The 22,084-nt window shown below is 49.6% G+C and overlaps 3 protein-coding genes, 1 long non-coding RNA gene and 1 pseudogene across 4 annotated transcripts; 3 read left to right on the top strand and 2 right to left on the bottom strand.

Moving 5' to 3' along the window:
- The first annotated feature begins 7 nt into the window (after positions 1-7).
- Positions 8-2,301, top strand: LOC114780431 (zinc finger protein 541-like). The gene is made up of 3 exons (XM_028967721.1): positions 8-74; positions 857-963; positions 2,119-2,301. The coding sequence occupies exons 1-3, from the start codon at positions 15-17 to the stop codon at positions 2,222-2,224; spliced, it is 273 nt and encodes a 90-aa protein (XP_028823554.1). The 5' UTR covers positions 8-14; the 3' UTR covers positions 2,225-2,301.
- Positions 1,948-5,191, bottom strand: LOC114780430 (zinc finger BED domain-containing protein 4-like). The gene is made up of 2 exons (XM_028967720.1): positions 5,164-5,191; positions 1,948-4,754 (listed from the first exon to the last, which is right to left on the bottom strand). Exon 2 carries the CDS (start codon positions 4,577-4,579, stop codon positions 2,672-2,674), a length of 1,908 nt encoding a protein of 635 aa, XP_028823553.1. The 5' UTR covers positions 4,580-4,754; positions 5,164-5,191; the 3' UTR covers positions 1,948-2,671.
- Positions 5,192-5,804: 613 nt separating this feature from the next.
- Positions 5,805-12,541, top strand: LOC114780451 (alpha-soluble NSF attachment protein-like). Its single transcript, XM_028967742.1, has 10 exons — positions 5,805-6,684; positions 7,308-7,387; positions 7,467-7,583; positions 7,660-7,706; positions 8,364-8,441; positions 9,351-9,406; positions 11,766-11,853; positions 11,921-12,025; positions 12,107-12,175; positions 12,272-12,541. Exons 1-10 carry the CDS (start codon positions 6,587-6,589, stop codon positions 12,539-12,541), a joined length of 1,008 nt encoding a protein of 335 aa, XP_028823575.1. The 5' UTR covers positions 5,805-6,586.
- A 130-nt stretch (positions 12,542-12,671) lies between these two features.
- LOC114780450 (radial spoke head protein 6 homolog A-like) lies at positions 12,672-15,838 on the bottom strand (annotated as a pseudogene).
- Positions 15,839-15,850: 12 nt separating this feature from the next.
- LOC114780437 (uncharacterized) lies at positions 15,851-17,280 on the top strand. The gene is made up of 3 exons (XR_003747182.1): positions 15,851-15,881; positions 16,147-16,253; positions 17,225-17,280. It is a non-coding gene; the product is annotated as an uncharacterized LOC114780437 (long non-coding RNA).
- The last annotated feature ends 4,804 nt before the right edge of the window (positions 17,281-22,084 follow it).

Below are 22,084 nucleotides of genomic sequence, written 5' to 3'. Positions count from 1 at the left end.
AATACTACTACACCATGAAGAAGCTGAAGAAGTTCAAACGGCGTGGTCCGAAGGAACAGCCCAGTGGCGAGACAGTGAGTTGGAGACCTTATGATCAACATCCATCCGCTAGACCAGGGGTTCCCAATCTTGTTCCTGTACAGTCCCTGACAAAAGTCTTGTCATGCATCTATTTTGTAGAAACACCTGCTATTAACCTGACTTAATTAATCAATTGGTGTTATAAATGAAAGTGACGTGATAGTCACTTGTGATGACAATCTGCCCCTGACCTGGGCTTGTCAAGAACGTCTCCAGTCTCTTCAAATCTTTTCATCTTCTGTACTGACACTGAGACACGTTGAAGGTGTCGGCCACATCAGCAGTGGATCTGGTCTTCAGCCTCTTGATAATCATCACTTTAGTCTCAGGGTGAATCTTAGGCAGGTTTGCAGAGGTCTAGTTGCAGTTGATGTGAAGGTCTAGTGTCGGGTTCTTTTATACACACCTGAGACCTAATTGATCCATTATTAGTCACAGGTGACGCTCATATGACAAGACAACAACACTTATGTCTTTGCTAAAAGTGACTCAGTGGGCTTTACCAGCTTTGAATATTAGAATATTTTTTGATAGTTTTGTTTTGCACTGAAACATAATTACAAAAGCTGTAGGGAATAAAATGAGCCATTTCTTGTAAAAAAATTTGATTAAAAACATATTTCAGGGGCACTTGAGGTCAATTTGTACACAAGCGACAAGACTTTTGGAAGGGACTGTAGTCCCTGGGGCATTCTGGTGGCGTTCAAGGACAGGATCTAGACTGTAAAGGAGAAGTTAATGGACAGTTCTGAGCAGGTCTCTCTTCTTGTGTTAGACAGAGGAACACCAGATTGGTCAGATGTTGTTCCTAAGGAAACCAAGGCCACCCCTGCAGACCAACGTGAACGGGACACCAGGATTCCTTTGTGGCGAATGTGGCCGGTTAGTTGGGACACTAAACAAATTAGTTGGGACACTAAACAAATTGTGAAAAAAAAGATGAACGCAATGATGTGGAGATGGCAAATGTCAATATTTTATTTGAAATAGAATGTGTATGACAGATCAAACGTTTAATCCGAGTAAATGTATCATTTTAAAGGAAAAATATGTTGATTCAAAATTTCACGGCGTCAACAAATCCCAACCAAGGTTGGGACAAGTAGCAATAAGAGGCTGGAAAAAGTAAATTTGATAATTAGGTCAATTGGCAACATGATTGGGTATAAAAAGAGCTTCTAAGAGTGGCAGTGTCCCTCAGAGGCTAGGGTAGAGGATCATCAATTCCCACAATGTTCCACAAAGATAGTGGAGTAATATCAGAAAGGTGTTACCCAGCAAAAAATTGCAAAGACTTTGCATCTATCATCACCAACTGTGCATAACATCATCCAAATATTCAGAGAATCTGGAACAATCTCTGTAAGGGCCAAGGCCGTAAAACCATACCGATGCCTGTGATCTCCGGGCCCTTAAACGACACTACACCACAACCAGGAACGCTACTGTAAAGGAAATCACAGAATGGGCTCAGGAATAATCCCAGAAACCATTGTCAGTGAACACGATCCACCGTGCCATCCGCTGTGGCCAGCTGAAACTCTACAGTGCAAAGAAGCAGCCATTTCTAAGCAAGATCCACAAGCTCGGGCGTTTTCACTGGGCCAGGGATCGTTTAAAATAGAGTGTGGCAAAATGAGGTCAGGTGAGTCAGAACGGGAGAGCATTCTTATTTCTAAACTTGAGAAACTTGTCTCGTCGGTCCCCAGACGTCTGTTGAGTGTTGTAAGAAGAAGGGGAGATGCCACACAGTGGTAAAAATGGCCTTGTCCCAATTTTTGGGGGATTTGTTGACACCATGAAATTCTGAATCAACATATTTTTCCCTTAAAATGACACATTTTCTCAGTTTAAACTTTTGTTCCGTGGTTTATGTTCTATTCTGTATAAAATATTAAAGTTGGCACCTCCACATCATTGCATTCAGTTTTTAGTCACGATTTGTATAGTGTCCCAACTTTTTTGGAATCCGGTTTGTATATTAGCGGTCACAGTGAGGTCCTTTAGAACTCCCATGATGCATTTCTTCCTCTGCAGCGGCTTTGAGAAAGTGAAGAGTCGCAGCGCCCACATGAAGATGCACAGGCACCATGAGCAGAGCTGGCCGGGTCCTGTCGCTGGCATGGCGGAGCCCCCGCTCTAACATGCTGGTCTGTGGTTCCTTCAGAAGAAGCCATCTCAACCTTGTTCTCAACCTTGTTCCTTCTTCACCGTTACGCCCTTTCTGCTGCTTTACAGACACAGAACCCGTTGATTGTATTATAGAGCATGTTGTGTGAAGTCGTTTTAATAGTGGATTAGTTGCTGTTTTATTGGGCTTATTTTAAGTGTTCAGCCCTTTAGAAAACTGTTGGAATACATTTTTGTTACTTGAAATTGTTACGTCTCGTGTTTTTCTTCGTAGAATAGTGCAGCTGCAAGAAAGCGCGTGAAAGACAAAACTAGAACCATTTTCAGTTTTAATCTGGAGTAACAGCAGCGTTCCGAGGACGTTCTAAAGGATTACACACACAACAAGTATTTAGATTCTGATGGCGAGTACTATACACACGAGAAAAGTGGGACACGTCAGAACGGTTGACGCGCAAGCTCAGGTCCAGACGGAGCCGCGCTTCAGTTGCTCCACGTACTCCTTGTTCTGATGAAGGAACAATATGTGGTCCAGGTGCCGGGCCCCCAGGACGGCTCTGCGCTGGGACGCCGTGGACTCTCTGGCGGCGAAGGCCCGCTCCGTGGGCACCACGGTGGCCGGGATGGCCAGGTACCGGCGGGCCAGTCTGCTGACCGCCGGGAAGCGGTGCTCCATGGAGTACCACCAGTGCAGCGGGGACAGGCTGCGCTTGCACAGCGGCTCCGCGATGTAGTTCTCCAGCTGCTGGTGGATCTCCGGCATCCGCTCGGTGGGATCTTCTCCCAGGAGAACGTCGTACATGTTCTGACAGGCGGGACTCTGTGGGCTGGGCGGCGGCGCCGAGTTCTCGGGTTTGCTGTTCTGCCCGACGATGCCGTCGTCTCCGGGCGAACCGCATCGCGGAGGCGAATCTAGCGACAGCGGGTCGTCAAATCCCACCTCCATCACGTCTCTCTCCTTCCCAAACTCCTCCCCCTCGCGGTGCGCTTGGGCCGACAGCAGCTCCTTGACTTTACCGTGGAGCTTCTGCCGAGCTTGAGGGCTGAGGAAGCGCAGCTCTTTAAACCTCGGGTCCAGGAAGGAGGCCAGAACCGCCGTGCTCTCCACCAGGGCCTCCTCATCCCCCAGACTCCACAGCATCTCCATCCTGGACAGGATTCCCTTCACCGTGGTCTGAGCGAAGGCGCAGCTGCTCTTCGCCATCTGCTGCTCCAGGAGGCGGTACACGCCCTGGAGGCTCGGCATGAGGGCGGACATGGGGCCGTTGACGCCCTCGCTGAGGAAGGAGGCGGCGATGTACACGGTCTTCAGCACCAGCGCCAGCTCCTTCAGGAGGCTCCGCTGCGGCTCCGCCAGCTCGCACGCCGGCACGGGCCCGAGCTCCAGCAGGCTCTCGCACATGTGCATGGTGGTCAGCCAGCGGGCGGGGTCGTCCGGCTGCGGGCCGGCCTTGTTGGCGGCTCCGGAATCCTGCCGGGGGGACGAGGCGATGCGGCGGACCTCCGCCAGGGTCTGCCGGACTGGCTCAGAGGCGAGCGCGCTGCCGATGCACTGCTGGAGCGCGGCCGCCACGCAGCGCAGCTCCGCCCAGCCCTCCGGGAGGGGCGGTCCGTCCGGCGCGTCCGCGGTGTCGCGCACCACGCACGACACCAGGGTCTCCAGCAGGCCGAAGTCGGACAGTGCCGCGGTCAGGATCCTCCCGGTGCAGGACGGGTCCGGCAGCGGCTGCGTTGCCAGGCAACAGCGCACCAAGCGCCAGTTCCTGTCGATGAAACTGCCGCTGACGGTGAGGTAGGTCTGGCCGGCGGCGGCGTACGAGCTCCAGGACTCGGCGCAGAGGGCCAGGGAGCGGGACGCCAGGGACGCTCGGAGGTGGAGCTGCAGGTGCTTCTTACAGCCGCTGTAGCGCTGCCAGATGAGACTCCCGAGCTGGCCGGGGGACGGCGGCACGTAACTCGGCTCCAGGGACCTGAGCATGAGGCCGAAGCCGCGCTCCTCCACCACGGTGAGGGGCTGCAGGTCGCAGGTGACCATCCCCAGGACCAGGTCTGTCACGCTGGAGGCCGTTTTCTTACTGCCTGCCTCGGTGACAGCGTGGTTGTCCATGACGATTTCGTCAACCTCTGTGGACTGGACGTATTTGGGCTCCACCCCTTCGGAAGAAATGGCGCCGTCATTTGGCTCTTCTTTGACACACACGGCGGCGGGCTGGAGCGCGGTCTCGCCATCTGGCGTGTTGCCAGGGAGAGGCGGGACTGAGGCTGACGTCAGCGTGTTGTTGGAGACTTTGTGAAGACGGATGAGGTGCTCCCTCATGGAGGTGGTGCTGTTGTTGAAGGCCAGCTTCTTTTTGCAGAAAATGCACATCACGGACGTCTCTGTCAGCTGTTTGTAGAACTTCCAGACTTTGGACGTACGCCGCTGGGATGAAGGAGTGAAGCATTCTGCATCGTCACCCTCCTCAGTGCTCCTGGTTTCTGGACTGCATTCAGCAGCAGCCAGATGCTCCAGGGAATTCAGGAATGATTCAAATGTGTCCACACTAAAAAAAAAAAGCACAATATTAACCCCAAAAATGCATTTGTAAAGGTCCCCTGACATGAAAATGTGACTTTGTGAGATGATTTAATACGAGTTCCTCTAGCCTATCTATGGCGATAGGTGTAAGGAGTGCTTTGGTCGTTCTGCTTCTCCGTTCATAGAGCGGTCGGACCTGGAATTTGTCCCCTTATGACGTCATAAGGGGAAAGGTTACCTCCTGTTTCACATGCTTTTTCTGTGCAGAGAATATCCTGCCCCTCCCCTAAAACATCCCCTTAAACCATCATGGCTTCCAAATATGTGATGCATTGCAGTTGCTCTGTGATTGGATGTAAAAATGAGCACAAATGTATTTTTTTGTTCGGTCACGTTTTTTATGGAAAAATGCCGACACGACTTCCGGTCTGTACCAAGCATTGTGGTTGGTCAATGGTGTTGATGACGTAATTTCCTTGAATGTCCACTCAACTCCTATAGGCCGCTCTCCTCCTCATTAGCATTTCAACGTGAAATGGTGCATCCTGGGAAATCTCATTGTGAGACTGGATCAAAGTGGCTGTAATTCTGCACCAAGGCGGAAAATCCAGAAAGAGACATCAGATACAGAATTAGTGGACAAATAAGACCAAAATAAAAGTTTAAAGAAATAAAAATATTTCATAATAGGGGACCTTTAAGTCGAATACCAGTTAATTATTTCTTGGACACTGGAACAGCTAAGTAAACCATTTATTTTATTTAAAATATTTTTGTCAGTCGTCTTTATGTTAGGGCTGCTGTCCGACTTGTCATTGACTATTATAACAATTATTTGGAATAAGTGAAAAATAATAATGACAAGAAGTAAAAAAAAAAAAGTTTATGAAGTTTGCAGCCGATTTTATAAATAATTTTGTCCCCTTTTTTCTGTAAGCCGTGGACGGGCAGCAGTAAAACCGTGTAAATGATTGTGAGACGTTGCAGGAACGGCCAGGGCGGAACTCCAGCTTCCTGGATCTCCGCTGGACGCGTTTCCGTCAGGACTTATTTTGGCGCCGCACCCCACGTCTGCGCTCTGGGGAGCTTTAACAGCAGATGAAGCGGAGCGATAAAAACGCTGCGCGATGCTCCCTCCACGTTCACTGCCGGGGCCGAAGACGCAACGTGCGGCTTTTAATGCGTCCCATGTCTCCTATCAGCATGTCCCATATGGACCCGTCCTGCGTCCCCTGCAGAAAACCATCCGCGGCACGTCTGGTTCTTCTCCGTGCTGTATAAATGAACGTTGCAAGTACGATTTCCCTTCGCCATGTTCGCAGACTGTAGCGCGTCCCACTCGCGGTGGCCGCCGTCCTTCTGCCGGCGTCACCGGCGTGCGGAGCGCTGCCCTCTACTGGAAGGCGGCAGTAACTCCTAACGCCTAAAAATACGCCTTTTGTACAATTTCATTATTAAACTGCAATGACAGAGCATTCGTATGTCATCACAACGTGGCAGTAAAAGTTGTTATTCAATAACTGTATTTTGTGTAAAGATGCTGGTTTTCGCCGCCACTGACAGTGAGGGACACATGCAAGTTCATCATAAAAGCACAAGCGTAAAATAATGTTACCGTATACATTAACTGAATATGTAGAAGATATGTGTTTGAAGGGTAGGCTTTAAATCTCTTGACGTGATTCGAGCAGAGTCTGTCTACGGAGTTTAAAGGTTTATAACCGTAAACGTCGCTTGTCGTGAAGTGGAGTTTTCGGATGAGCCCTAACCGCGTAGTCCCGCCTCCAGCGCGGACTCTTCCGGTTATCGTCCGACGCTGCGCAGCTGTCAGTGCGCTGCAGAACCCGAACCGCCGACATGGACCATTCCGCCAAGGAGAAGGGGGCCGCGGCGCTGGTGGCCGAGGCCGATAAGAAAGTCCGCATGACGCCGTCGTTCCTGGGCTCCTTCTTCGGGTACGTGTGCGCCACCCGACATTTCCCGTCCGGCCTGCTGGTTCCGATGGACCCCGAGAGTAGAGGCGCGGTTCTGATTGGTCGCTTCATTTCCAGCGCCGTCCCATCAGAAATGTGAAATATAAGGGTGTTCTGAGTCGGTTCTGAAGCAGGTGGTGGTGGCCTAGCGGGTAACACACTCACCTATGAACCAGAAGACCCAGGTTCAAACCCCACTTATTACCATCGTGTCCCTGAGCAGGACACTTAACAGGGGGGACTGTCCCTGTAACTACTGAGTAAGTCGCTCTGGATAAGGGCGTCTGGTAAATGTAAATGGACCGTTCTGTATGAGAACCACCGCATTTCAGTCCAGGTCCAAAGGTTGGAAATCCTCTCCGGGATTTCTTCCTGCCACTCTTCTTTCATACTGGAATTTAAGTACAATACTTATTCACACTGATGGCCTCTAACTTTTTTCATTCATTATTTTTAATATTAAACTCTCTGGATGGGAAAAATGAATTTCCTGGAATGATCTTTTTGGAGTAGGGCTGGAGGAACGTTGGTTCTTTTGGTTCTTTGTTGATCTGGGTGTGAACGGAGTCCAGGACTCGCTGACCCGGCTTCCTTGTCTCTTCCAGGAGCTCCTCTAAAGTGGAGGAGGCGTGCGACATGTACGTCAGAGCCGCCAACATGTACAAGATGGCGAAGAACTGGAACGGTAAGCTGGTGGGATGGCGGCGTTTAAGCGGAGGTGACGTCCAGCTCTGTGTGAACCCGTGTGCTCCTGTGTGTTCCAGCGGCGGGCAGCGCGTTCACCAAAGCGGCCCGGCTGCGTCTGCAGGCGCAGAGCAAGCACGACGCGGCCGCGCACTTCATCGACGCAGGCCACGCCTTCAAAAAGTCGGACCCTGAAGGTACTTCCCGTTCGTCCCCGACAAGCCGCCCCAGTCGGGTCCGAGAAAACACAACTTCTGTTCCTTACCTCCACAGAGGCCATCAAATGCCTGAGCCGAGCAATCGAGATTTACACGGATATGGTGAGTGTGAAGTCACGCCTACTGCCCAGAAATGTCACGACACGAACCGACAGGACAGCAGCCACTTCCTCTACACATCTGCACTTTCACTTTTTAATCAGGATTGTTTGCAGGGTTCTTACGGCCATTACATCCTGGAAAAGCCGTGGAATTTGAAAAGAGAATTTTCCAGCCCTTGAAATAAACGTATAAAGTTGTGGGAAAAGTGGTGGAAATCTGACCGACTCACGTATGTATAACATGAAGTACGTGGATCCCGCAAGACAACGTGTACATTTTAACGGCCAGATTCCGGAACGTCACCTTTTAAAAGTAAATTACAGCTGAGGAACCTGATGGACTCGTTCAGCTTCTCAGGCTCGTCAGAAATGTACTTCAACGATATTTTGGTAAATTTGACTTTACAAATTTAGACAGGAATATCAGAAATTCCATGGTCGTGAAAATGTGCCTCAATAATAGGAAAGTGGTGGAAATAGTTTTTGTGAAAGCGTGCTTTACACTTTTTGAGAGTTCCTTCCACAACCATTTCACAGTTACCGTTGGGAAGATGAAGAACCTTTAATTCCTTTAGAACCTTTAAAAATGTTTGCCACTAATATTAAGCATGTAAATATGAATCGTGTGATTTGGTACTTTTTAATTGTCTGTTGACAGGGCCGATTCACCATTGCAGCAAAACACCACGTCTCCATTGCTGAAATATACGAGTCAGAGCTGTTGGACATTGATAAGGTGGGAAATAATGTCATATTAACAGTCAGGATTATTTCTAGCTTTCTCAATAAAAATATAAAAGCAGTGACCACGTAATATATATATATATATATATATATATATATATATATATACACACACACACACACACACACACACACACACACACACCACACGCTCGTATTTGTAATATTTCTTGTGCTGTGGTGCAGTTTGATTAACGGGGAAATCGAACAGTCGCGTCTATTCGATACAACACGGGGCTACCGTGTTCCCAGAATCGTCATATTAATGGTGAGAGTTATTTCTAGCTTTCTCAATAAAAATATAAAAGCAGTGATCGCGTATTTTTGTATATGTACACATACACGCTCGTATTTGTAATATTTCTTGTGCTCTGGTGCAGTTTGATTATCGGGTAAATCGAACGGTCGCGTCTATTCGATAAATTACGGTGCTCCCGTGTTCCCAGAATGCAGTGCGCGGGGTCGGTTCGAATTCTGATGCTTTTAAGGCCGTCGATTTTGATTTATTATGAATCTGTATGGCCGCTCCCGTCCCCAGCGTGTCGCCGCCTGTCCCCCCGCACGTCCCCCGCCTCGAACCCCCGACTCACCGTGCGGCGGCCGGCTCGGGGCGGCCGTGTTTGCGCTTCAGGTGCTGCAGCATGCTGGTCGTGCTGTTGTGCCAGTTCAGCTCCGCCTTGCAGATGGTGCAGCACACATGCGAGCGGTCCTTGATAGAAGTACTTCCAGACGGGAGCCGACCCTCCTGCCCCTCCGGCCGTCCGACATGGCGGCGTCGCGGTGCTCGACCAGCCGCCGTAGTCGACCAGGCGGAATCGTCGTGTCGCGACTGCAGAGGCGACGCAGGAAGTGTTTTTTTTTTTTTTTTTTTGACCCCGTCTTTCTTCTGCTCCGCCCACAGGCTGTGGCCCACTACGAGCAGGCAGGAGACTACTACAAAGGGGAGGAATCCACCAGGTACCGCATTATAAAGCGTCATTTGTTCATCTACAGTAGAGCCTGGGGACGCTCACCCTAAATATATTCCATTAAACATGATTACGTATGAAGGTGAAGTGGATTGTGATGCACAGCACACAGTGAAACGTGTCTTCTGTATTTAACCATCACCCTTGGTGATAGGGCTGGCAACTATCGAATATTTTGTCAATTATTTTCGTCGATTAATCGGATAAATCGGTACTCCATCAATAGTGTGTTATGCAACATGAAATCCTCTTAAATGTGCAAGCAATTGGCTGTTATTCCTCACAAAAACGTTTTTAATTCAAACTCAATACTTTTATTAGACCAAAGCTTAAAACCTTTGGGTTACTGGCTCCAGAACATTTAATCAACCTTTCTGTGAAACATTCATGATGTACATGGGAAAAAAAAACTATGAAACATGGGTTAGCCTATTTGTCCTTAGTTTTATTTTGATTAAAAAAAGGGGTGTACCCCCTGCTATAGCCCATCTGAGAATAACGAAAAAATATATATGTATAATGGTACAAACTAGTAAAAAAAGAAAATATAAATAAACAATTCAAGTATTACTAATAATCCAACTTAAATAATACAGTTCGGTTTCCAGTTGTATCCAGATGAGGTACGTAGGTGGAATGTTTGTCTTTGTGCAATGTTATTGATTTGTGCAACAAATGCTATAAAATCGCCCAAAAGTAAAATCTATATGCCTAATGAATGTAGATTTGTCCATCTGTTGCATTTATTAGTACTACCTTATGTATGGGGAAGGTGTGTTTTGAGATGTAACCTGTGTGTTGTGTGTGTGTTGGTTGTGTGAGAGAGAGAGACGAGGAGGGATGAATTACATGAGTGAGGTCTCATGTCTTATCATGTCTCGTCACTATCGACTCATAACACTAATAATTACAAATAATGTACGTTCTAAGAAGCGCTAATGTTAGTTAGCAATCATACGTTGTCCGCCATGGCCATAGAGCTCAAAGTAAATCGCACTTCCTTAAAAATGCGCTATAGTTAAACGGTCCGTGTAGAACAATGATACCGGTGCTGCGCAGTCGTCTACAAAGCGGCGCGATACGATAACAAATGCACTTTGGTGACTAATTAAAAGAATTTTCCTCGAGCATTTTTTGTAATCGAATCATTCGAATTACTAGAATAATCGTTTCAGCCCTATGTCATTGTAATGCACAGCACACGGTGACACGATGAAACGTGTCCTCTGTATTTAACCATCACCCTTGGTGATCAGTGGGCACCATGACAGGCGCCCGGGGAGCAGTGTGTGGGGACATTTACATTTACCAGCATTTACCAGACGCCCTTATCCAGAGCGACTTACAACCAGTAGTTACAGGGACAGTCCCCCCCTGGAGCAACTTAGGGTTAAGTGTCTTGCTCAGGGACACTATGGTAGTAAGTGGGGTTTGAACCTGGGTCTTCTGGTTCATAGGTGTTACCCACTAGGCTACCACCTCCCCACTGTACCTTCATCAAGGGGGCACCTTGGCGGATCGGGATTAGAACCTCCTGATTACGGGGACGCTTCCTTACCAGCTAGGCCACCACTGCCCCAATCAGGTCCCCCTTTTGCAGATAAAGCAGCCCTGACCCACAAAGGCATCTGCTGCGGTTATCCGGTTCCAGGCAGCGGCTCCGTTAAGTTCTGCAGGTCGTGTGGCGGGGCTGTTTTTTCCAGCGCGTCCCACACGTCTTCAATCTGGACACTTTGGCGAACTAGTTAACTCCTCAAACTGGTGGACCATGTTTAAAAGTGTCCTGGTGAAGGACATGCAGGACCGATGAGTTCTCAGCATCCAGGCGCCGTGGATTAGTTGGTTAAAGCGCCTGTCTAGTAAACAGGAGATCCTGGGTTCGAAACACAGCGGTGGCTTTTTGTGGGACAGCAGTGGCCTGGCAGTTAAGGACGTGGCCCCGTAATCAGAAGGTTGCCGGTTCGAATCCTGATCCGCCATGGTGCCACTGAGGTCCCCTTGATGAAGGTCCGGTCCCGACACACTGCTCCCCGGGCGCCTGTCATGGTGCCCGCTGCTCACCACGGGTGATGGGTTAAATACAGAGGACACATTTCACTGTGTGCACCGTGTGCTGTGTATCACATGTGACAATCACTTCACTTTCTACTTTCTGGGGCCACTTCGCAACCCCATACAGAACAAACTGTGTTCTGACATCTTCCTGTAAGATGATCACGCTTTCTCCATCCTTGGACCACTTTTTTGGTTGGTCCTGGTGGTCCAGGATGGATGGTGCTGGTTCATCATCTCTACTTGTGTGAATTGGTCTCCCTTATCTGCTGTAACGGGACGTTGTTCTGCCGCAGCGCCGCCAACAAAATGCCTGCTGAAGGTGGCGTCCTACGGCGGCTCAGCTGGAGCAGTACCAGAAAAGCCGTCCAGATCTACGAGCAGGTGAGTGGGCTTCCTCGCGATCGGCCCGTAACGCTGCGCCGCCCCTCAACGCCGCCGGTCTGTGCAGATCGGGACGTACGCCATGGACCACACGCTGCTGAAGTACGGCGCCAAGGACCACTTCTTCAAGGCGGCGCTCTGCCACTTCTGCGTGGACATGCTGAACGCGAAGGTACGTCCATCGACGGTCACTTTACTCATACCGCGTAACGGTGCGCGGAGAGCCGGACGCTGATGGAAAAGTCCCTTCCAGCTCGCGGTGGAGAAGTATGAGGAGATGTTTCCAGCCTTCTCGGACTGCAGAGAGTGCAAACTGGTGAAGGTAGGCGGAGCTTCCTCCTCCTCCTCCTCCTCCTCCTCCTCCGCGTTCCTGCAGCGCCGGCGTCGCCGTAATCCCGTCTCCCGTCTCTCCCCGCAGAAGCTGCTGGACGCGCACGAGGAGCAGGACGTGGACGCGTTCACCGACGCGGTGAGTGTTGGCGTCTCGGGGAGACGGGCGCGGCCCCCCGCTAACGTCCTTTCTGTCCAGGTGAAGGACTTCGACTCCAATCACCAGGCTGGACCAGTGGCAGACCAGCATTGCTGCTCCGGATTAGAAAAGAACGGTGCGGGACGAGGAGACGGACCTGCGTTAGGGACCGGACCCCCGGTTCCCCCCCCGGAGAGCATGACCAGGCTGGAGTTTTAATTTCAGAAACTTTATTAAAACGCTGCTGTGTCGCTAATAAAAGTTTTAGTGTAGTAACGTCCACCCTCTGTGTCTTCGTCCTCCTCCCGTCTCGTCTCATCCGTCTCGTCCTTGTACCTCCGCCGGGCCCTCAGCGCCAGCTCCTCCTGCGGCGTGGGGTCCGCCTCCTCGGGTCACCTCCGGCCCGCCAGGCGAACTCGCGCTGGGGGTCGGGGGTGCAGCGCCGGTGGAGAAGGCCGCAGTCCTCTTCACACGCCCCAGCCGATGTAACGTTCTTGAACTTCCTGCGGGGAGACCGGGACGCGGTGATGACGGGCGACGCCCGGCCGTCGGCGGCGGGTTCTTACCTCCGCGGGCGTAGGCCGTGGGCTCCCGGCCACAGGTTGGAGCGGATGTAGGCCACTGCCGAATCGGGGGACGAGGGCGGAGGACAGCCGGGAGCTCCACGGTGGCAGCCGGTCCGATTTCTTTCTACACCAAACGCATAACATGGCGCGTTACCGTGGTTCGGAGGAGGAGGCGGACCGGCGGCAGCTCGCAACGCTCACCTGCGTCTTCAGACAGCGGGGTGAAGAGGGCGGGTCCTTCCTCCCGTTCCGGCTCGTCCGGCTCCTCCTCCTCCTCCTCTTCATCTTCATCAGAAGGTTCCCGCCGCCGGTTTCTCCGCCGGCTTTCACCCACACGCAGCGGCCCATGGACGAACCGCGTATCAGCGGCGGGTTCTAGAAGGTCCGAGGTGGCGGTTAAATACGGAGGAAGGACCTGAGTCAGGATGTGCGGGACGTGGTGCACCCAGGCGGACAGCGACTTGCTCATCGCGGTGACGGGGAGCGGCTCGAAGTCGGGGGTTCATCCTCCACGCGGCCCCGAGTTGTCCCCTGCTCCTCGTCCTCGTCCCTCCTCCTCGTCCTCCTCCTGCAGGTGGTAGAACCCCAGCGGGGTTGGTAGAACCCCAGGTACTCGGCCTCGGCGCCGGGAAACGGCGGGTAGGAGGTCACCGGGGCGTCCAGGCGGCCCGTGAAGAACTTGCGGATCCGCCGCGCCGCCGTGATGTGCGCCGGAACCACGTCAGGCAGGCGGGTCCACGGAAGGCCCGGTTCGCGGCACACGAAGTACGCAGAGCTGTTGGTCCCCGTGCCGCGCTCCTCCGCCGGCACACCGGGGGCGGCTTTGTAGGTGGAGGGCGGGACGATCTAATTCAAGAGAAATCGTTTCCACGTCTTCGTCATTGTACGTTAAATTACACGATGAAGAAGCGAATGAGGACCATAAGAAGTTCTGGAACCCGGCCCCGGTTACTAACAACGATGCTCTTTTCACGTTAACGGGGGCGGGAGCTCTCACCATTTTGGCCGCGTCTTCGTCGCCGCCCTCTCCGGGACCTTCTCCGCCTGCCCCACCCGGCGGCTCCGCCTCCCCGGCACTCGGCGACGCAGGTAGTTGGCCTCGTGCCGAGGACTTGCCCCAGAAGCGGCAGCTCCGCAGGGCCGGGCGTCGCTCAGCTGCCGCAAGCGCCAGGGAGACCTTCTGCATCTCCTCCCCGCCCAGCCCACGCCAGCCTGCTGGAAGAAGAAGGCCACCTCCGCCAGGTTGGGCAGCGGCGTCTCCACCTAACCGGCAAGAACCCGCCAGCTCTCACACGCGTACTTACATTTCCAGCGTTACCAGACGGCCTTATCCAGAGTTTACAGTCAGTAGTTACAGGGACAGTCCCCCCCTGGAGACACTCAGGGTTAAGTGTCCTGCGCAGGGGACACGATGGTAGTAAGTGGGGTTGAACCTGGGTCTTCTGGTTCACAGGTGAGTGTTTTACCCGCTAGGCTACTACCACCGTACTTAACCAGCGAGTAGAAGTTATTCCTCACCAGATCGTCCTCGTCCTCGTCTCTGGCGCGGGAGAAGAGCGCCCGCTGCTGCTCGGCCAGCCACTGTCCGGCGCGTGGTGGCCGGGACGTCCGCAGGGCGGCCGCGGTCCTGCTGCAGGGCGCCGCGCTTCAGCTCCTGCTCATCTCCTCCAGCATGTCCACAGGATCCTGGGCTGCTCCTCCCTCACGCCGGGACAGGAGGCGGACCAGGTGCTCGTAGCTGAGGGCCAGAGGACGTCCCGTTTATTAAAAATAAACAGCGGTGGCCTAGCGTTTAAGGAACCGCCCCCATATCGAATCCCGATCTGCCCAAGGTGCCACCGAGGTCCACTGTCCCCACACACTGCTTCCCGGGCGCCTGTCATGGTTCCCACTGCTCACCAAGGGTGATGTGTTAAATACAGAGGACACATTTCACTGTGTGCACCGTGTGCTGGTGGCTGCTTGTGTCAATCACTACACTTTCAAAATGACACATCAACACATCTTATCTAGTAAACCGTACTGAATTGAACCAGGTTAACATTTTCAGCTTTACTTGTCCATCTTCCATCGGTCAGCGTGAGGATCACCATGATATAAATAAATGAATAATTCACAGATTCGGCTGTTTTTTTTATTTGGAAATAGTAATTGTGCCATAATGAGCTCGGACTGAATGTATTATGAATGAATGAAGTTCATTTGGAAGCAGCCGCCTCCCTCCCCTTCAGCCCAGCAGCAGGAACATCGGGTACGTCATGTTCACGTCCCACAGATGTGGGTGAAAGTGACGTGATTGTCATTGTGAATTTAACCCTATTTGTCCTCTGTATTTAACCGTCGCCCTTGGTGACAGTGGGCACCAGGACAGGCGCCCGGGGAGCAGCATGTGGGGACGGGACCTTCATCATGAAGTTGGCTCAATATTCACAGCTCCTGTTTACCCTAACTACAGCGTTTACCAGACGCCCTTATCCAGAGGGACTTACAGTCAGAAGTTACAGGGACAGTTCCCCCCTGGAGACACTCAGGGTTAAGTGTCCTTCTCAGGGACACGATGGTATTAAGTGGGGTTTGAACCTGTGTCCTCTGGAGTGAGTTACCCCACTAGGCTACCAGCACCCTAATATTATCATCCATCGGTCCAAATCTCCCACGTGAAATATTCAGTGAAAACAGGCAGCACTTGATACGGTTCTAACGGTCCAGGATGGTGAGTGCACGCAGATTGGCGCCATTTTCATATTTAAAACGGAATAAAAGTCGGCGACACGGTGCGGGCTTACAGGCTGGTGTCGCTCCTGGCGCCGCTCTTCATCAGAGCCGCCTTGAAGCGGGCGGCCCGCTGCTCCCGGGGTTCGGACATCGTGACCGCACCGGACCGCGTCCTGCTGCCCGTTGCCAGGGTAAACAGAGCGGTTGCTGCGGCGCCGTGACGTCAGGCGGCTCCTCCCCCGGAAGCGCCGGAGGGAGAGTTTGGGGTGCGTAACAGGGTATGTAATTTGCAATTCACCAAAACATGCAACCTCTGGAATTTGTGCTTCTTTTCAGTTATGTGCATTTTGTTTGCTTCTATATGTTTTTTTATATCTCCTGCCTTTTGGTTCTGGGTGTGTGTGCGAGCGCGCGCATTATTGTGCTGATTACGCGGGAACCTGCGTGCGCATGCGTGCTCCGGTCAGATCCTTTCTTACCTATTAAGAGGGGAGCCCTGTGTGAGACGCTCTGCATCCACAACCCATGTTTTATTTGTTACAGAGTTGTTACAGTAAAAACGTCAGTTGCAACCATCCTGTGTCCTGTCTACTGTACAATCACAACGCAGAGTCCCTGGAAGAGACAGGTCCAGGGAAGACGGGTTACAGGTGCGTGTGGGGCGGATCGTTATATGACGTTTCGGTCCTTTGCTGTGAATTTACTGAAAAAGACGTGTTTGAAATTGGATCGAACTGGGTGTAGCGTTGTGTAATTTTTTTTATTTCTTTTCTTGAACCGTAATAGACGAGCTGACACCCAAGAAATTTTCCGTGCAAAGTGTATTCTGTACAAAAGCGAGGTCACATCAGAACATCGCCTCACAACCAACCGCGTCTCTCTCTGCACCTCTCTCTACATATACAGTATTAACGGAACATGAAAAAAATATTCAAAATATGTATATAAAGTTAAAATAGAAGAAAAAAATAACTTTTTGCACACAAACCCCACGCACCTCTCACAGCTCATGCCATGTGTCTAAGAGAACTAAACCGAGTCTCCAACCCACTAACCCAAGGGCACGGCCGCATCCAACCATTTTTCGGGGGGTGATCAAAGTTTTAGAACCCACATAACTTTTTATAATAATCATAAATTGAACAAACAAAAATACAGAAACATATTTAACATAACCAGAAACATTAACACATTTTAACATTCTACAATTAAACAAACACCCGGATTATCATTATAATTCCCTTACCTACATCAGAATACAGGTAAACAAAATAAAAGTCTTTAGAAAATAAAGACACAAAAAAAGAAGAAATACATTTATAAATCTAGTGTAAACCATTTAACTCCGGCACACTAGGTTAAGCTAATACACGTACTGTTGCAAAAAATAATGAGTTGATTTACCTTTCTGAAGTCAAAGGACGAGGAAAGTGTTGAATCTTCTTTCATGAAAATAATGCGAAGCTGGACATGAACTCATTAACCAAGTTTACGTACCAGCGTAGTGGGGGTCTTCATTCTGTTCAGATATTTATGAATATTTATGAAATGCAAAAAGGAGACGGAGAAGTCCACTGGTTCTAGTAAAGAACTAGTGAATTTTTCTGTATGGTTCTTGCAGGGTTCTTCACCGCTCCAGTGAAGGGCGTTTACTTCTTCAGGTTCACCGTGGCGGACATCCTCTCATCGCGCACCATGTACACAGCGCTGTACAGGAACCAGCAGAGGATCATGTTGCTGGGGGAGTACGACATGGACCACCACGTCTCCTACCTGGTCGGCGGCGTGACTCTGCAGCTGGAGGCGGGAGACTGGGTTAACCTGCGTCTTCCTGGAAACCAGCGACTTTACAAAACGATGAGAGTAATCACTGCATCTCACATCTTCACCCTGTGAAATGGTGATAATCATCACTTGGTCTGATGTCTAATAAAGTCCTGGCTTACATCATACGCCATTTGGCTTTAAAACAAATAAATCTGGAGAAATATCTGATAAAGCAAATACTTGTTTTACAGCACAGTTAGTCTTAATGTTCGATTTATCTTCCGATAACAAAGAAGTAGGGCTGCTACTAACAATCATTTTAATAATCAAATCATCTGTCAATTATTTTTTTAAATTATGAATAAATAAAAGCATTCATTTCCAACCCTTTATTCAAAAACAGAATCTTAAAAAAATGCACGAATATAATGATAATTAAACACCAAAACATAACACCAAAACATGCACATGTATGCTTTACTTTATCTGGCAAATTTGACCTCTGTTTGTCACGACCACGGGCTGACGGGGGAAGGAAGCGCAGAGACGGGACATCTGGGCAAATGGGATTTATTAATATGCACAAAAGAAAAAGGCAACGAGGGACAAAACAAAGGAAACCAAGAAAAACAAACCAACAGGCTTGTGTCGATTGCCAGGAACTGAAATCAAAGTTCAGGATCCACATCGATGCATCAGTGTCGGTTCCTTCTAACAGGCCTCCAACCACGGATGCCTACCCAGCAGTAACTTGTCCATGGTTAGAGCCCTGCTGTCAGGCTGAGTGCTGCCAGCTGGGGCTCCTGCTGCACCCAGACGTGGCACCGTTACTCTCCAACATGCATCTGTGTGTTTACCATGTAAAATCCAGAACTGGAACCAGACAGTCAGCACAATTCAGACCAAGCAATCTTATGCTTCACAAGTTATTTGAGTGCATCTGGACTTTCTCTCACGTCTCAACATTACCTTGAGCTGATTAAATACAGAGATTCTGGGATTCTGCTGCCAAGCAGATTTATAATGATTTATAATACCCTTATTACACCTCGCACTGCACCTGGTATACTCCGAGCCTCCAGTACTGCTCGCCTGGTCCCTCCATCTCTGAAGGTAAAAGGAAGACACAGTAGGATATTTCAGCAAATAAAGAATCTATAAAGAAAAAATGAATGAAATCTCCTTTGACTTTCTTGAGTTTCACACGTCTAAAACACAAGACAAACATTAAAAATACTTTTATATCACGGTACAAATGATCTAATAATAAAATGTAGAATCAAAGTTGTACCTGTATCCGATTGGCCCGTTTGTGTAGGGGGCGTGTCCATGTTCACACTAATGACGTGCAAAACAAATGTTTTTACTGACTGGAACCATGTTGTATAGTTCACCGTGTACTATATTTCACTTGGAATATATGCAACTATATTATTTTACTTGTTCCGTAACAACACATTCACTAGTGACGGGGACAGTCCCCCTGGGGCATACCTGTCAAGTTTTGGATTTGAAAATAAGGGACATTTTCCTGCGCCCTTTTGGTACACGGCGTTGCCGTTTGTACCTCTGCACTTGTGACCTGGTCTGCCTCAGTGGCATTTCTCGTCACGAATGCTGACATCGCCCGGGCATGTTTTTGTGCCTGGCGGACATCATTCCTTCCCCCGTGTGCGACGCTAAAGTCGCGGTTACAAATGACTGTCCCCCACCCCGCTCTTCTTCATAAAAATACATTCGGTGTCCCATTGATCGCGGTATTGACACGAGGATTTAGGTTTTTTTTTCAGGAGCGCCTTCCTTCTCTGTCCTGGCGTCCATCATCTGTCTGTTTCTTCTTCTTTTTTCCCGCGTCGTCACTCATCATCTCGTCATCTGACCTCACGCGCTAATCTCGCGAGAACTGCCACCTTCAGTACCTGTAGTAGCTACTGCAGGCGGCACTTATCGCGAGATTAGCGACACAACTCAGATTATTTTTTAAATAACGCAGATTAAAATACGGGAGATTTACGGGAAAACACTAATACGGGAGGACGGCGGGAAAGAAGGCTAAATTACGGGACTTTCCCGGCCAAAACGGGATACTTGACAGGTATGCCCTGGGGACACAGTCAGGGTTAAGCGTCCCGCTCAGGGACACGATGGTAGTAAGTGGGGTTTGAACCTGGAACTTTGTGCTCTTCCGGTTCATACGCGAGCTTGTTAGACAAGTGTAAAACACACCAATAATAATGATAAAAAAGTGAAAGTGGCAGTAATTTGGGACAAATAGCGTTGACAGAACCTTGTGTGTGTGGAGTTTACATGTTCTTCTGTCTCGGTGTGGGTTTCCGCCTGATTCACTGTCCAGAGAGGCACTTTTTATTCAGCCAATCAGATTGAAGAACAAGAGCCCAGAAGTAATGTGATTGGCTGATATAATTTTTTCCAGCCAATCACAATGTTTCTGAGCTCTTGTTCTTTAGCGTAATCAGCTGAGCGAAAGATATTGATCCTCCATCTGATTGGCTAAAAAAAAAGTGACATCATCAGCTTCGCTCTATTTAAGGGGTGAGCCGTGAAGAACTAAATCATTTCAGATTTACGAGAGTTCTGTATAGAGGTAGAGAAATGAAGGCGTGGAAGAAGTTTGTTAGGTGGACCAAGCGTCGCTTCTTCAAGAAGGACGTTTCCGTTGAGCCCAAAATGACCGATCTGAAGTCAGCTCAGATGGGTCAGGTTGAGGTGTTCGGGGAACAGCTCGGCACACTCGAGGCGGTGACGGAGACATTCCTGGAAAGGGATCCCGGTCATCGTAAAGAAGTGGAGGAGATGTTCATGGCCTCTAATAATAATCTGGAGATGGCTATTCGTGACACGACACAGAACAGCCTGGCTTTGCGTGAAGAGCTGAGGCAAGAGAGAGACAGACAAATTGCCATCCAGGAGGCTGAGAATGAAGTAAAAGAAAGACTGAGAGAAGAACAAGATCTGGAACGGCTGCGATGTGAGGAGCTTGAAGCACAGCTGAACGTGGAGAGACACAACAGAGAAGAAGCAGAAAGGCGTTTCTGTAACGTGAGAGAAGCTGGAAAGCAGATGGAGATGGAGACACAGCTCCATACGCAGCTGGGGAGCAAGCAGGCTCTTTATGAAGAGACGCTGCAGAACGAGAAGAAGGAGCAGGAAACGCTGAGAAGTCAAATGACAGATGAGCAGAGCAGGAGAGAGAAAGCTGAAAAAGAGCTTGAAGCAAAAAGAGAAAGCAGGAAAGAGGCAGAGAGGCTTCTCCTGGAGACAGAGACAAACTTCCGTCATCAGCTGGAGAGCAAAGACAGTCTCCACGAGGAGACGCTCCAGCAAATGAAAAAGGAACTCGAGATGATGACAGCCGAACGTGATCATGAGCACAGAGCACGAGAAGAACTTGAAAAAGTGCTCCTTGAAGAAACATCTACCAGGAACGAACTGGAAAAACGTTTCCAGGACTTAAACAATACAAGCAAGAGGCAGGAGATTGAGGAAACCCTGAAGGTCCTCCTCAGAAGGGAGGAGGAACTGTGTGGGCAACTCGAGCAGACAGCGGACATGAGAGCAGCACTGCAGCATCTTCGAGAAGCTTCACAAGGAGACGTGGAGAAAAGAAACCAGTACAAGAACCAGGCTGGCCAGATTCATCAGGGAGGCTGGCGAACAGGACGCAGCTATGCGGACATCGTAAAGGCGATCGTAACATGAGCGTTATTACAAAATGCAAATACGCCAAATAAAGAATCTATAAAGAAAAGATGAATGAAATCTCCTTTGACTTTCTTGAGCTTCACACGTCCAAAACACAAGACAAACATTAAAAACCATGTTGTATAGTTCACTATGTACTATATTTCACTTGGATTATATACAACTATATTATTTTACGTGTTCCGTAACAACACATTTACATTCAGTAGTGACGGGGACAGTCCCCCTGGGGACAGAGGGACACGATGGTAGTAAGTGGGGTTTGAGCCTGGGACTTTGTGCTCTTCTGGTTCAGACGCGAGCGTGTTGGCCAAGTGTAAAACACACCAATAATAATGATTAAAAAGTGAAAGTGGCAGTAAAAAATAATCTACCTCTATGTACCATCCGACCTCTACAACTCATACAAAATGCAGCAGCACGACTGATGTTCAACCTTCCCAAGTTCTCCACACCGCCCCTCTGCTACGTTCCCTCCACCGGCTCCCAGTAGCTGCACGCATCAGGTTCTAAATACTGATGCTGGCCTACAAAGCCAAACATGGAGTAGCACCATCCTACCTCACAGCCCTTATTACACCTCGCACTGCACCTGGTATACTCCGAGCCTCCAGTACTGCTCGCCTGGTCCCTCCATCTCTGAAGGTAAAAGGAAGACGCTCATCTAGACTCTTCATCGATGGTAACTTGAAAGCACGTTGTAAGTCGCTGTGGATACGGCCGTCTGCCAAATGCCTTAAATGTAAATAATGAATAAGTTCGACTTTATAAAAAAAGGAGGCCGCTTACATTTACATTTAAGGCGTTTGGCAGACGTCCTTAACCAACAACAACAACATTTATTTGTTATATAGCCCAAAATCACATACAGTATGTCTCAATGGGCTTTGACAGGCCCTACAGTTGACACCCCCACACTTGACCCTTCTGCACACAAGGAAAACCTCCACACAAAAAAAACTCTAGGAGAGAGAAAAAAAAGAAAGGAAGA

This window comes from Denticeps clupeoides, unplaced genomic scaffold, assembly GCF_900700375.1.
Source record: "Denticeps clupeoides unplaced genomic scaffold, fDenClu1.1, whole genome shotgun sequence".
Lineage (NCBI taxonomy): Eukaryota > Metazoa > Chordata > Actinopteri > Clupeiformes > Denticipitidae > Denticeps > Denticeps clupeoides.
Note: the sequence above shows the minus strand (reverse complement) of the source record. Positions and strands in the feature narration are given on the sequence as shown.